At 45.4% G+C, this 13,046-nt stretch overlaps 2 protein-coding genes across 3 annotated transcripts in view; both read right to left on the bottom strand.

Annotated features, from left to right (window-relative positions):
* Nucleotides 1-12,198, bottom strand: part of LOC115457682 (alpha-2-macroglobulin-like protein 1) — a 60,537-nt gene extending 48,339 nt beyond the window's left edge. For both annotated transcript variants that reach the window (XM_030187222.1, XM_030187223.1), the window contains exons 1-11: nucleotides 12,067-12,198; nucleotides 11,444-11,630; nucleotides 11,153-11,321; nucleotides 8,708-8,760; nucleotides 8,182-8,202; nucleotides 7,140-7,299; nucleotides 6,190-6,274; nucleotides 2,908-3,025; nucleotides 1,995-2,109; nucleotides 1,201-1,313; nucleotides 35-202 (exon numbers count right to left, since the gene is read on the bottom strand). In XM_030187222.1, coding sequence (XP_030043082.1) covers nucleotides 35-202; nucleotides 1,201-1,313; nucleotides 1,995-2,109; nucleotides 2,908-3,025; nucleotides 6,190-6,274; nucleotides 7,140-7,299; nucleotides 8,182-8,202; nucleotides 8,708-8,760; nucleotides 11,153-11,321; nucleotides 11,444-11,630; nucleotides 12,067-12,131 — 1,254 coding nt within the window. In that variant the 5' untranslated portion in view covers nucleotides 12,132-12,198. The remainder of the gene's footprint in view (nucleotides 1-34; nucleotides 203-1,200; nucleotides 1,314-1,994; nucleotides 2,110-2,907; nucleotides 3,026-6,189; nucleotides 6,275-7,139; nucleotides 7,300-8,181; nucleotides 8,203-8,707; nucleotides 8,761-11,152; nucleotides 11,322-11,443; nucleotides 11,631-12,066) is intronic.
* Nucleotides 1-13,046, bottom strand: part of FOXJ2 (forkhead box J2) — a 584,760-nt gene that overhangs the window by 459,217 nt on the left and 112,497 nt on the right. The window lies entirely within an intron of this gene.

The following is a 13,046-nucleotide window of genomic DNA, read 5'->3' as shown; positions in this document are numbered from 1 at the left end:
TTCTCACACCAACACTGCAAGCTGTTTACGTGACCTGCAGGGAGACGTAGCTTGCATTCCAGGAGGATGTGTCCAGCTGGAAGGAAACCTCTCCATTGGCATCTGTGATATATTCAGTCTTTAGCTGATTTGAGTTGGCCCATACATTGAAGGTCACTCTCATACTGGGCAAAGGGGCTCCTTTGGCATCCTTAAGTTTTAGCTGGGGAAGAGAAGAAAGAGAGACAACCGAGATTTCTAAGATCCCAGACCCAAACTGGTTTCACCTCCTCACAAGGAAAACAGACACCATCCAAGACAGAAGAAGTAAAGCAGAACAAAGGAGAAAGAGTTGAACACAGAACGGAAAAGAGGACAAGGAAGACAGAAAGTGAGAGAATTCCCCAACCTTGAACATAAGAGAATCTCTCAGGGGGGATTTACATCCTCCTAGTTCTAAGGGGGAAAAAAAGTCAAATACATGAACTAAAAAAGCTGTCTGAAATCGAGGTGGCCACAGATTGCAATTCCGTCTGGAATATCTGGATGAGACTTTAAACCCAAACCCGATAGAGTCCGTAAAGGAAAAGCTGACGTCCTTTGTCTGCACCGAGGGAGGGAAATTTTCAGCTGAAGTCATTTTGAAATTCAGCTGCACATTTGTTACTTAAAAACACAAGTGCAACTTTTAAGGCCAAGATCATTTTCAGAACCTGAAAAAGAAAGGAAAGAACAAGGACCTGCACAGGCCACAAGCCAGCCGTGCTTAAGCACTGGTTGCCAAGTTTCCACCATGCCAACTGGATTGGCAACTAAACATGATGGAGTCTTGGTTATAACCATATCTCAGCCCCCCCCCCCCCCCCCCCCCAGCACTGCTGACAGCCAAGATGTCTTCCCCTCCTCTCCCCCCCCTCCCCGAGCTGCCCAGAACCCTCACCCACAGCACGTGATCCTATAACACTTGAGCTGCCAAAGCTTCACCTGTCTTTTACTATTTGTGGGACACAGACTGTAAAAGCCTGTCCAGCACCGGCCTTAGTTTGCCAATACAGACAGAGGGCAGGGTGAGAGAGAGAGAGAGGTGTGTTTCAATGCAGCACTGAGCACGCCATGACAATGAGTGGCAGAGTGCCAGACAGCAGGCACCATCTCTCACAGACTGTCTGTGAAAACATCATTGATCCCATTTGCCAGGGTTATGGACAAAGGTTCCCTCACCTTGCCAGTATACGCTGAGCCCTGGCTGAAATAGCTTCCCGTATCCTGAAACTCCAGTATACTGAGCTGATTTGAGATGTAACAGGAGGCTCCAGAGGCATTGATCTGTACAGCTGCAAGACAAGGAGGCAGCTCTAGGTTGACCAGTCAGAACATTTTCATTTCATGTCGATTGTTTTCGTTTGGCTGATTTTTTTCATTTCAATAGTTCACTCTTTCCCAATAGCACTCACACTTGTGCATTATTCACACACGCACACACACACACACGAGTTAAGTACATAAGTATTGCCAGGCTGGGACAGAACAAAGGTCCATCAAGCCCAGCATCTTGTTTCCAACAGTGGCCAATCCAGGTCACAAATACCTGGCAAGATCCCCAAAAAAGTACATTTTAATAATGGTCTATGGACTTTTCCTTTAGGAAGCTGTCCAGACCCTTTTTAAACCCCGCTAAGCTAACCGCCTTTACTACAATCTCTGGCAACAAATTCCAGAGTTTAACTACACGTTGAGTGAAGGAGTTCACTAAGAGGAAAAGAGTATGTAGTATTATCGGCAAATGAAAAACACTAACTTTCCTGTTGTTCTGCTCATTCTGGGGTTTTAACAACATGTAGTGACATTGATATAGTGTTGATATTTCACGTCAGTCCATCTCTAGACAGGTCCCCTCCCACAGGTTCAGCGCCCCTGTTCTTCCTCCCTGATGGGGCTCTGAAATATGCTGAAATCGAACTATGAGTCATCAGGTAAAATTCTGTTCCCTTCCCCCATACTGAAAATCACTCTACCTGTGCCGTCCTCCACCAAAAACCCCTGGGCTTGAAGAGTACTCTGGTAACTGTAACTGGTGAGGTTGAAGGCTGAGGTGGGCACAGTAACAGAGAGACAGCCGTTCACATCTGTCTATAAGAGAGAAGCAGAAGGTCGGAGGGGGAAGGGGGAGTGTTAGTTACCCTTCTGAAGTACAAAGAGAGAGATAAGCCCCATCCAACTATGCGAAATAGCTTATCCTCACTCCCTCCCCCTAGTGTTAAAGTGCAGGGGTACCACACTCACTCCCAAACTGACCCTTCCGAGTGTTTAAGTACAGGGGTCCCACACTCAGTGGCGTTCCTAGCCTGGATGACACCCAGGGCGGATCGCCGATGCACCCCCCCCTGCGAAATGACACCTCCCCCCCCGGCAAAATGACCCCCCCCCCCCGGGTGCACACCGCTGGGGGGGGGGGGGGGTGCCGCGGCGCACGCCTGTCGGCTCCCAGTTCACTAACTTCGCTTGTTCGCTGCAGCTCCCTCTGTCCCGGAACAGGAAGTAACCTGTTCCGGAGCAGAGGGAGCTGCAGCGAACGAGCGAAGTTAGCGAACTCGGAGCCGACAGGCGCGCGCCGCGGCACCCCCCAGCGGCGTGCACCCGGGGCGGACCGCCCCCCCTTGGTACGCAACTGCCCACAGTCACTCCCAAACTGACCCTTCCTAGTGTTTAAGTACAGGGGTCCCACACTCACTTCCCCCCCCCCCCAAGCTGACCCTCCTCAATGCTATAATGGAGGGGGTCCCACACTCACTCCCCCTTCTCAGCTGACCCTCCTCAGTACTACATTTCGGGGATCCCTTGGTCTGATAATCTCTCTTTTCCCTCCACTCATTCCTTCACTGTCTGTTCTCTCTCTATTTTAATCTTTTCCCTCCCTCTCGGACTCACCTTACCAGTGTATTCCTGGCACTTATCTTGCACATTTTCAGAGCTCCAGTAATATTTGTAAGCAGTCTGACACACAGAAAACTGTGCAGATCCTTTTACAGGCTGCCCGTAGGTGTATCTGCAGTCAGAAAACACAGAGAAAGATCAAGGTACTAGGACAAAGAGAGAGAGAGAGCAAGAAAGAGATAGAAAAGGTGAGACAGCGAGAGACAAGAGATACAGAAAGACAGTGAGAAAGAGAAAGAAAATGAAAGTGAGATAGCAAGAGAGAGAGAAAAAGACAGCAAGGGAGAGAAAAATGGAGACAGTGAGATACCAAGAGACAGAGAGAGAAAAGGAAAGACAGTCAGATATCAAGAGACAGTGGCGTACCAAGGGGGGGGGGGAGCGGTGCGCCCCGGGTGCACGCCGCTGGGGGGTGCCGTGGTACGCGCCTGCTCCAAGTTCGCTAAACTTCTTTGCTCGTTCGCTGCAGCTCCCTCTGCCCCGGAACAGGTTACTTCCTGTTCCGGGGTACAGGGAGCTGCACCGAACGAGCAAAGAAGTTTAGCGAACTTGGACCAGGCGTGCGCCGCAGCACCCCCCCCCCCCCCAGCGGCTTGCACCCGGGGGGGTGTCATTTCGCCAGGGGGGGGAAGGTGTAATTTAGTGGGGGGGGGGGGGTGCTGCATACGGGGGGGGGGCGCATCGGCGCTCCGCCCCGGGTGCCATCCAGGCAAGGAACGCCACTGCCAAGAGACAGCAAGAAAGAGAAAGAAAAGGAGAGATAGATATCAGGAGATATCAAGAGATGGCAAAAGAGAGCGAGAGAGAGAGAGAAGCAGAGATAGTGAGATATTAAGAGAAAGACTGCAAGATACCAAGAGAGAGATAATGAGAAAGAGCGAGAAAGGAGGACTCAAACAGATACCAAAAGAGAAACAGAAAGACATCAAGAGGCAGTAAAAGAAGAAGAGACATTGAGAGGGAGAATTGCATAACATATCATAAGACAGCAACCTAGACATCAAGAGACAGAGAAAGGTCGGGACAGAGAGATACCAAGAAACAGAGATTACCCTCTAGTGTCGGCTTTCAGTTGGCCATTCCAAAAGAGGGTGATAAAAATCCCTCTCCTCTTTTTTTTTTTTTTAAGTTCAAATATGTTTATTAAATTTTCAAAAAGTATAATCAGGTAAACAAATAAACCCAACAACAAACAATCATAGACAAGATATATAGATATTCCATACATTGCAATGTCATTGTGAAAATCCATGCGACCTCACATAGATAAAAAGAATAATGAAGGGTTCACTTACATACATAGTAACATAGTAAATGACGGCAGAAAAAGACCCGCACAGTCCATCCAGTCTGCCCAAGACAAACTCATATGTGTATACCTTACCTTGAATTTGTACCTGTCCTTTTCAGGGCACAGATCGTATAAGTCTGCCCAGCAGTATTTCCCGCCTCCCAACCACCAGTCCCGCCTCCCATCACCGGCTCTGGTACAGACTGTATAAGTCTGCCCAGCAGTATTTCCCGCCTCCCAACCACCAGTCCCGCCTCCCATCATCGGCTCTGGTACAGACCGTATAAGTCTGCCCTCCCCTATCCTAGCCTCCCAACCACCAACCCCTCTTCCGCCACCCAATTTCAGCTAAGCTTCTGAGGATCCATTCCTTCAGAAGCTTAGCTGAAATTGGGTGGCGGAGCAGGTGGGGGGAAGAGGGGTTGGTGGTTGGGAGGCTAGGATAGGGGAGGGCAGACAGAGTCATACAAAAGGAGAAGGTCACAACATAAATCATGTATCAATGCCATAGTCTTTATGTTGACAAAACTTACATACCGGGTCCCATGTGTTATGAAACAAATGCCTAGAGTTGTTACGTTCAGCTAGGAATTTTTCCTATTTAAGAATTGTGCACACATTAGCCCACCAGAAACTAAAACAGACTAGCTACAGCCAATAATGTGTCAAATAATTTATAATTACATTTAAGAGCTATTTGTTTTAACCCTCCGGAACGAAAAATTATAAGGTGGAATGAGAGAGGAGACCCTATATTTATTTAACACATTTATACCCCACATTTTCCCACTTCGTTGCAGGCTCGATATGGCTTACACAATACCGGCGAGGCAGGCTCCGGTTCGGTAAAATACAAATCCACAATATAGTATTGTGAGTGTAAAGCAACAAAGAATTAAAGAGGGGGGCAGTACTAAAGTCCAATACGGTCCATAGTTTTGCTGTGTCGCAGGAAGTAGAGAATTAAGTTGGGTCAGAGGGGGAGGTGCACATTCTTTCCCAAAATGATTGGAGGTCAGGGCAAGTGAAGCATATATGTTCTAGGGTGCCTAGACCCACTATTACAGGACCAACACAGATTTGATAAGGAAGAATCTAGTTTATGTTGTTTAACTGGGGTCCATAATGCTTTATGAGCCAATAGAAAAAGAGATTGCAATAGGTTTCATGGATTTAGTCCAAAACCATTCCCATAATTTATCAGACATGACATGGTCAGTGTCCATTAACCAAATATTTTTGAATAGCCACAATTTTTGAGTGATTAGGTGGTAATAATACAGAATAAAATCGGGAGCCTAGTCCCTTTGTTTTAGAAATAGAATCAAATATATGGTGAATATCTGAAGTTTGATGTGTGCTATATTGTTTATTCAACCACTTGGCGATTGCAGACTTTAATTGTAAATGTTTAAAATGATGATTGCTAGGAAGGTGAAATGTATTAACTAGATCCTCGAAGGGGAAGGATAGCATTCGAAGAGCAAACAGAAATCCGTCTCCACCGAACGTTATTTGACAGTTTGTAAAGCTTTGAAATCTTTATTTCCCGGATAAGACGACTGTTCTTCATTACTCCTGAGGTTCTGGTGATGTTATTTTTATTTGCTACGGATTATTTTGCATTTTTAAATTAATTTAAAGGTTATATTTCATGATTTTTTTTTAATGGGGTATTCATGTACTAACTGTTTTTATGAAAGGCAGGTTTCCAAAAAAACAATATCCTGACATCGAAAATATTTCTCTCACAGTCTCTTAATTTTAATTGAAACTAAGCAGCGATTGGAAAGATGATAAGAGCTCTGTGCATTCTCACAGTCTCTCTATTACACCTTTTATTGAAAGAATCAGGGATTGTCTTGGAAAGTTGTCCTGCAACACAGTCACCTTTCCTCTTTAACTACTACAAGCTCTTGTCTTTCCATATCCTCCCCCATCCATCCCTAAATTTCTTCCAACATTAGGCTCTCTTTTCATCTCACCTGCCACAGATGCTGGCTGGAAAGCTTGAATCCTGAATGGTGATTGAACTGGGCAGCTGAAGGGTTGTTTGAAATTTAGGCAATACTGCAAAAGAGAACAGAGCTGTGAAACTGACCTACCGGGCACCTTTATAACAAGTCACCTATGCGAGAAACCCAAAAGGGAGCCAATTTTTATAAGGGCAACAAAGGCACCTTTGTTTGTAACCCCAGCTCCCCCATCCAGCCACAACAGCACACAACTGCCCAGGTGTATCATGTCTGCAGATCCATATTTCAAAAATACGAAACACACACTGCAATTCTGCCCCTGCTCCGTCCAAACCACACACCCCCAAGGGCACCCATCTGCAATTCATATACAGGTAGCCTCACACTTTCCAAAAACAGAGAGAAGAGGAAAAACAGAACCAGCAGATGCCTGGACAAAGTTTATTGAACACAAAACAGTGGGAAAGTACAGAATGAAATTATTATAACCGGACAGGTGGAGCTCAGCTAGAGCGAGTCCAAATGGACAGGTGGAGCTGAGCGAGAGTGACTCCAACTGGACGGGTTCTTTTGTAAAAAGAAATTTGCGCTGAATTTCTGTTTCTATGTAAAGTTTGTTCAGGCACCTGCTAATTCTCTTTTCCTCTGCTCTGCACTTCTGATTTTGCAGCTGCCTCATGTGTTTCAGATGCAGTTGTACAATTTTATTAAAAAACAAACATTTTTTCCATGTAGAACACAGGCATTACGCACAGAAAAAGTTTTCTAAAATTACCCCATATTGTCAGCAGAAAGGAGCCTGACCTCACTCCCAAGTCCCAGACCATTGTGACCTCACTTTCAAGAGTCCCAGCCCATTGTGATGTCACCACTGTGAGGTTAGGGGCTACCGTAGGAGCTCCCCTGGTATTAGATTGATGTTGGATTCTAATTCGATTTCTGAAGGTTCCTATTCTTACCATATTGTTCTACATCGAAGGACTTGAATGCTTCATTATTCCCCACTTTGATTCCGTATGTCCCCAGGACCGGATCAGATGCTAGCTGGTAAGAGAGCTGTACAATGCCACTCTGTGGGATCACGTTCTGCCACTGACCAATCCGGTTTTGGTTTGGGTCCTGCATAAAGCCACGGGTGAGGGAAAAATGATCATCATACACAGCATATCTCCCATTTCCATCTCATCAGGAAATCATTACTCACGGCTTCCCCATATCATCAGGATACCATCATACCCAGCCTGCCTATACCTAGCTCTGAATCACCATGCACCATTTCTTGACAGCTAGCCACCAACATGGTCTTTGTTCTTACTTTTTCCCCATCATGGAGAAACCATTTGGCACAGCCTCTCTCCTATAGTGAAATACTGGTGACCAAATAGTGAATGTGGGATTCTTTTTGGAACATTCATTGATAAAGTTGTGCCCAATTTCCATTGTATCCATCTACTTGGCCATGAATTTCTCAGGGAAAACAATAATTAGTCAGTTATTATAAATAACAGAGCTGCAGAAACTCCCATTCCCATGTTTACATGCGTGTCTAATAATGGAATTGGCAAGTTTAAAAACTTCTCAACACCCTTTCTAAATACTAATCTTTATCTTCAAAGAACTTCATATATACTATCTGCTACCTCATTTGCTTATTTCCGATCTGAGGAAGAAGGGCAACCTTCGAAAGCTAATCAAGAAATGTATTAAGTTATGTCCAATAAAAAAGGTATCATCTTATTTTCTTTTCCATGTTTTATTTTGTTTGATTTCTATTGATAACCTTTAAGAGTGGACTAACACGGCTACCACACTTCTCTTCAAAGAACAAAATAAAACCTGGATAATAAAAGGAAGGGATTAAAGGGACTGGACAGGTGAATTCTTAACCATTTTGAAAAATATTTGGGCAGTATCTGCTCCTGTAAGGAGATCTAAGAAGAGATAGCGAAAAATCAATTCATTGCTAACTGACAATTAAAAGAAGTTGGAGAGAAAACTCACCAGAAGCTCCACGATAGAGTACTGAAAAGACAAAAATACAAATAATGAAAATGAATCAGAAATCAAAGAATCACAGAAAAATGAGTGGGGAGAACAGATTCTAAGGAAGTCAGGTATAAAGGCAAGACTAGAAGAAACTTCAGAATATCATCTAGAATCATAATAAGGAAGTGATATCACTGAAATCTTTAGAAGCAAATCACACGGTTAGGAGGGAGATACCAATGAAGTCTATACATGGGAATGACATGCTTAGGAGGGTGATACCATTGACGTCTATACATGGGAATGACATGCTTAGGAGGGTGATACCATTGACGTCTATGCATGGGAATGACATGCTTAGGAGGGTGATACCATTGACGTCTATACATGGGAATGACATGCTTAGGAGGGTGATACCATTGACGTCTATACATGGGAATGACATGCTTAGGAGGGTGATACCACTGACTTGTATGGAAGGAAGGAATAGTTAGTCTTATGAAGAGAATGTATTCCTAGAATGGTGTTGCCTTTCTCTCACCTCATCCTGACTGGCAATAAAAGTTTCATTCAATTTCACAATCCGAAAGTCAACTGAAATGGAAATAAGAAAAAAAATGCAAGCTTAATTGTGTTTGTGACATGATCCTAGCCCAGGTAATGATTGAGATGTCATCATATTAGCAAATTATGTGATGCAATCATGGCTTCACTAGTGGCAGGTCATGTCAGACAAATCTGACTGTCTTCTTCGACTGGGTGATCAAACAGTTGGATGTGGGAGGGGCGCTTGATGTGGTATACTTGGATTTCAGCAAAGCCTTTGACATGGTTCCACAAAGGCGACTGATAAATAAATTGAGTTTGCTCGGTACGGGACCTAGAGTAACTGATAGGGTTAAAAATTGGTTGAATGGTAGGAGACAGAGGGTAGTGGTAAATGGAGCTTGCTCTGAAGAAAAGGATGTCGTCAGTGGAGTACCACAGGGATCGGTCCTAGGGCCGGCTCTTTTTAATGTCTTTGTGAGCGATATTGCGGAAGGGCTGTCTGGAAAGGTTTGTCACTTTGCGGATGTTACTAAACTCTGCAACAGGGTGGACACCCTGGAGGGTGTGAATGACATGAGGAAGGACCTAGCGAAGCTGGAGGAATGGACCGTATATTTGGCAAACAAGGTTTAATCCCAAAAAATGCAGGGTCATGCACTTGGGTCACAAAAATCCGAGGGAATGGTACAGTATAGGGGGTGAAGTGCTTCAGGGTGCGAAGGAAGAGCGGGACTTGGGTGCATAAAAAGAGGGATGACCAGCAGGAAAAAGGAGGTGATAGTGCCGTTGTATAAGTCTCTAGTGAGGCCCCATTTGGAGTACTGCGTGCAGTTCTGGAGACCGCACCTACAGAAAGATATAAACAGGATGGAGTCAGTCCAGAGGGCGGCTACGAAATTAGTAAGAGGTCTTGAACGCAAAAATTATAGGAACAGGCTTATGAACCTCAACATGTATACGCTGGAAGAGAGGAGGGAGAAAGGAGACATGATAGAGACGTTTAAATATCTCAAGGGCATTTATGTACAGGAAGAGAGCCTTTTTCAACTGAAGGAGAGCCTGGAATGAGGGGGCATATGACAAAGTTAAGAGGGAATAGGCTTAGGAGTAACCTAAGGAAGTATTATTTCACAGAAAGGGTGGTGGAAGCGTGGAATGGCCTCCCGGAGGAGGTGGTGGAGTCGAGGTCTGTTCCAGAATTTAAAAAGGCATGGGATAAGCATGTGGGATCGCTTAGGAACAGGAAGAATTAGGGGTTACAGAGGATGGGCAGACTGGATGGGTCATATGGCCTTTATCTGCCGTCATGTTTCTATGTAACCTCAACATGTATACACTGGAGGAGAGGAGGGAGAGAGGAGACATAATAGAAACATTTAAATATCTCAAGGGCATTTATGTACAGGAAGAGAGCCTTTTTCAACTGAAGGAGAGCTCTGGAATGAGGGGGCATATGACAAAGTTAAGAGGGAATAGGCTTAGGAGTAACCAAAGGAAGTATTATTTCACAGAAAGGGTGGTGGAGGCATAGAATGGCCTCCCGGTGGAGGTGGTGGAGTCGAGGACTGTTCCAGAATTTAAAAAGGCATGGGATAAGCATGTGGGATCACTTAGGAACAGGAAGAATTAGGGGTTACAGAGTATGGGCAGACTGGATGGGTCATGTTTCTATGTATCTTACTGGTGGGCTTGTTACCTTCCTGAAGAGGAAGATGTGAGTCTGTGAGTTGATGTGTGTCTGTCTGTGTGTTTCATCCTCACACCTTTCCCTGTGTCCAGTCCTCACAGTCTTTCCCTGTGTCTGTCTGTGTGTCCCATCCTCACAACTTTCAGTTTGTCTGTGTGTCCCATCCCCGCATTCTTTCCCTGTGTCTGTCTGTGTGTTCCATCCTCACACCTTTCCCTGTGTCCAGTCCTCACAGTCTTTCCCTGTGTCTGTCTGTGTGTCCCATCCTCACAACTTTCAGTTTGTCTGTGTGTCCCATCCCCGCATTCTTTCCCTGTGTCTGTCTGTGTGTTCCATCCTCACACCTTTCCATGTGTCCAGTCCTCACAGTCTTTCCCTGTGTCTGTCTGTGTGTCCCATCCTCACAACTTTCAGTTTGTCTGTGTGTCCCATCCCCGCACTCTTTTCCTGTGTCTGTCTGTGTGTCCCATCCCTGCATTCTTTCCCTGTGTCTGTGTGTGTGTCCCATCCTCACAGTCTTTCCGTGTCTGTCTGTGTGTCCCATCCTCACAGTCTTTCCCTGTGTCTGTCTGTATGTCCCATCCCTGCATTCTTTCCCTGTGTCTGTCTGTGTGTCCCATCCTCACAGTCTTTCCCTGTGTCTGTCTGTGTGTCCCATCCCCGCATTCTTTCCCTGTGTGTGTCTGTGTGTCCTGTCCCCACACTTTTTCCCTGTGTCTGCCAATTCTTTGTGCTCTTCTGATCTCTTACCTTTCTGCCCACCCTTGTAGATTGGTTTGTCTGTTTGTATCAGTGTCCTGGTCCGTGCAGTTTTGCTCTGTATTACGACCAGCGTACTTTCCTCAAATGTCTCTGTCAGCGTTGAGGCTTTCACAGTGACCGTGGCCACTTCTTCTATGCCCCCCGAGGGAGCAGGAACCTGCAGAACAGTTGAAGGGAAACCATGATCATTGAAAATACTCACGTACAAGTCTTACCACTTAAGAGTGTCATTGGACTCTCCTCTACCCTCTGGCAGTTGGGAGAAGGGCTCTTCCCTACCTGAAAGGAAATGCAGTTGAAACTCTCAGCTACCACTTCAATCAGGGCACCATAAATCTGGATGTTGCTGGCTTCTGTCTGTAGAGTGATGTTCAGGGTCAGCAGAGTACCTGGGGAACGTAGGTGAATGCAGACCTTCGACTCAGAGGGGTATTCTAACTTAGCCTGAAACATAACCCCATGAAGCCTACAAGAAATCCAAGCCACAGTGTGAGAAGAGAACTCAGCTCATACGGAAACACTCTGCAATTCCCACCATGAGACAGAGGGTCTCGGCGATCCGCCACAGGGCACTCACTCCTGCTGTGTGAGGTATTACAGGAACACTAGGGTCCCTCCTGCTCAGTCCCTGCTCTCTGGATGTGCTGTGGGTACAGTCACCCTGTAAAACACAGTTAGACAGACAGACAGACATTAGGCTGTCTGAATACACCTGCTATTTGGAGATTGGGTCTCTCACCTTCCAATCCCACCATGAACTACAAGTCAGTCTGTCTTTGCAGACTTGGAACTGGTCAGTAAGCACTCAGGGACAGGAGGCCAGTAAACCTAATGCCCAGGAGCTGAGTCAGTTAAACTAAAAATCAAAGCATTCAAACAACAGACTAAATGGAGTTTCTCACACTTTGAGGTCCAGGCTGCTCACGACAGGCAGAACGAAGAAGGCAAGAAACAGTCGAGTCAACATGATTCTCTGGCCTGAAGGGTGACTGACTGGCTCAGGGGGAAACGATCATCTCTTCTTGACTGGCTCTCTGTGCAGAAGGGACTGTCTTTATAGCCTAAGACAGAGCCCTAGGGAAGCCCTCCCAGCCCAAGAGAACTGTCCAACCTCCCTTCCAGGACAGAACAGTTTGCACTTCCTTCCCAGAACCAGTCCTGCTGGTTAACTCTTCCAAACACTTGGTTCAAAGAATCCAATATGGACTTGGGGGAAATGCACTGTTTATTTCTAGGATAAGCAGCATAATGTGCTGTTTTGGGATCTTGCCAGGTACTTGTGACCTGGTTTGGCCACTGTTAAAAACAGGATGCTGGGCTTGATGGACCTTCGGCCTGTCCCAGTGTGACAACACATGTACTTACATAATAGCTCACTGCAGGACTACATCTATACACAAATACAGCCAGGAGAAAGCACTAAAATTAAACTTAAAGGATTAATGCCCTCAGACATTTAACACACCCACGTGGCAGTCAACGTAAGCAACTGTTAAAGGGTGAAATTTGCACTTTTGTTCATCAGGCTACATACTCCAAGTGAAAAAGTGGAATCACATTTTTTCAATCATTTATAAATCAATTATTCAAGTACTTCAAAAATTTGTTTCAAAAAAGCCAATAGTGATCTTATCAGCCCAGCATCAATGATCAATAATAGAGGCCACTGTAAGATGCAAAGTCATAACAGAGACCACGCCATGTTTTCAGAGCGGGGGGTGGGGGGGGGGGGGGTCTTTTTTTCATGCTTTCTTTCAAGATTAACCCACAGTGCTTCTGTCATTTTAATATTATTCCTAACATATAATGCCACCCCTTCCACCCTTTTTCCTACTCTGTCTTTGCTGAATAAATTATACCTAGGTATAACTATATCCCAGTC

The sequence above is a fragment of the Microcaecilia unicolor genome, chromosome 14 (assembly GCF_901765095.1).
Source record: "Microcaecilia unicolor chromosome 14, aMicUni1.1, whole genome shotgun sequence".
Lineage (NCBI taxonomy): Eukaryota > Metazoa > Chordata > Amphibia > Gymnophiona > Siphonopidae > Microcaecilia > Microcaecilia unicolor.
The sequence above is the reverse complement of the archived record's forward strand: the minus strand, read 5'-3'. Positions and strand labels throughout refer to the sequence as shown.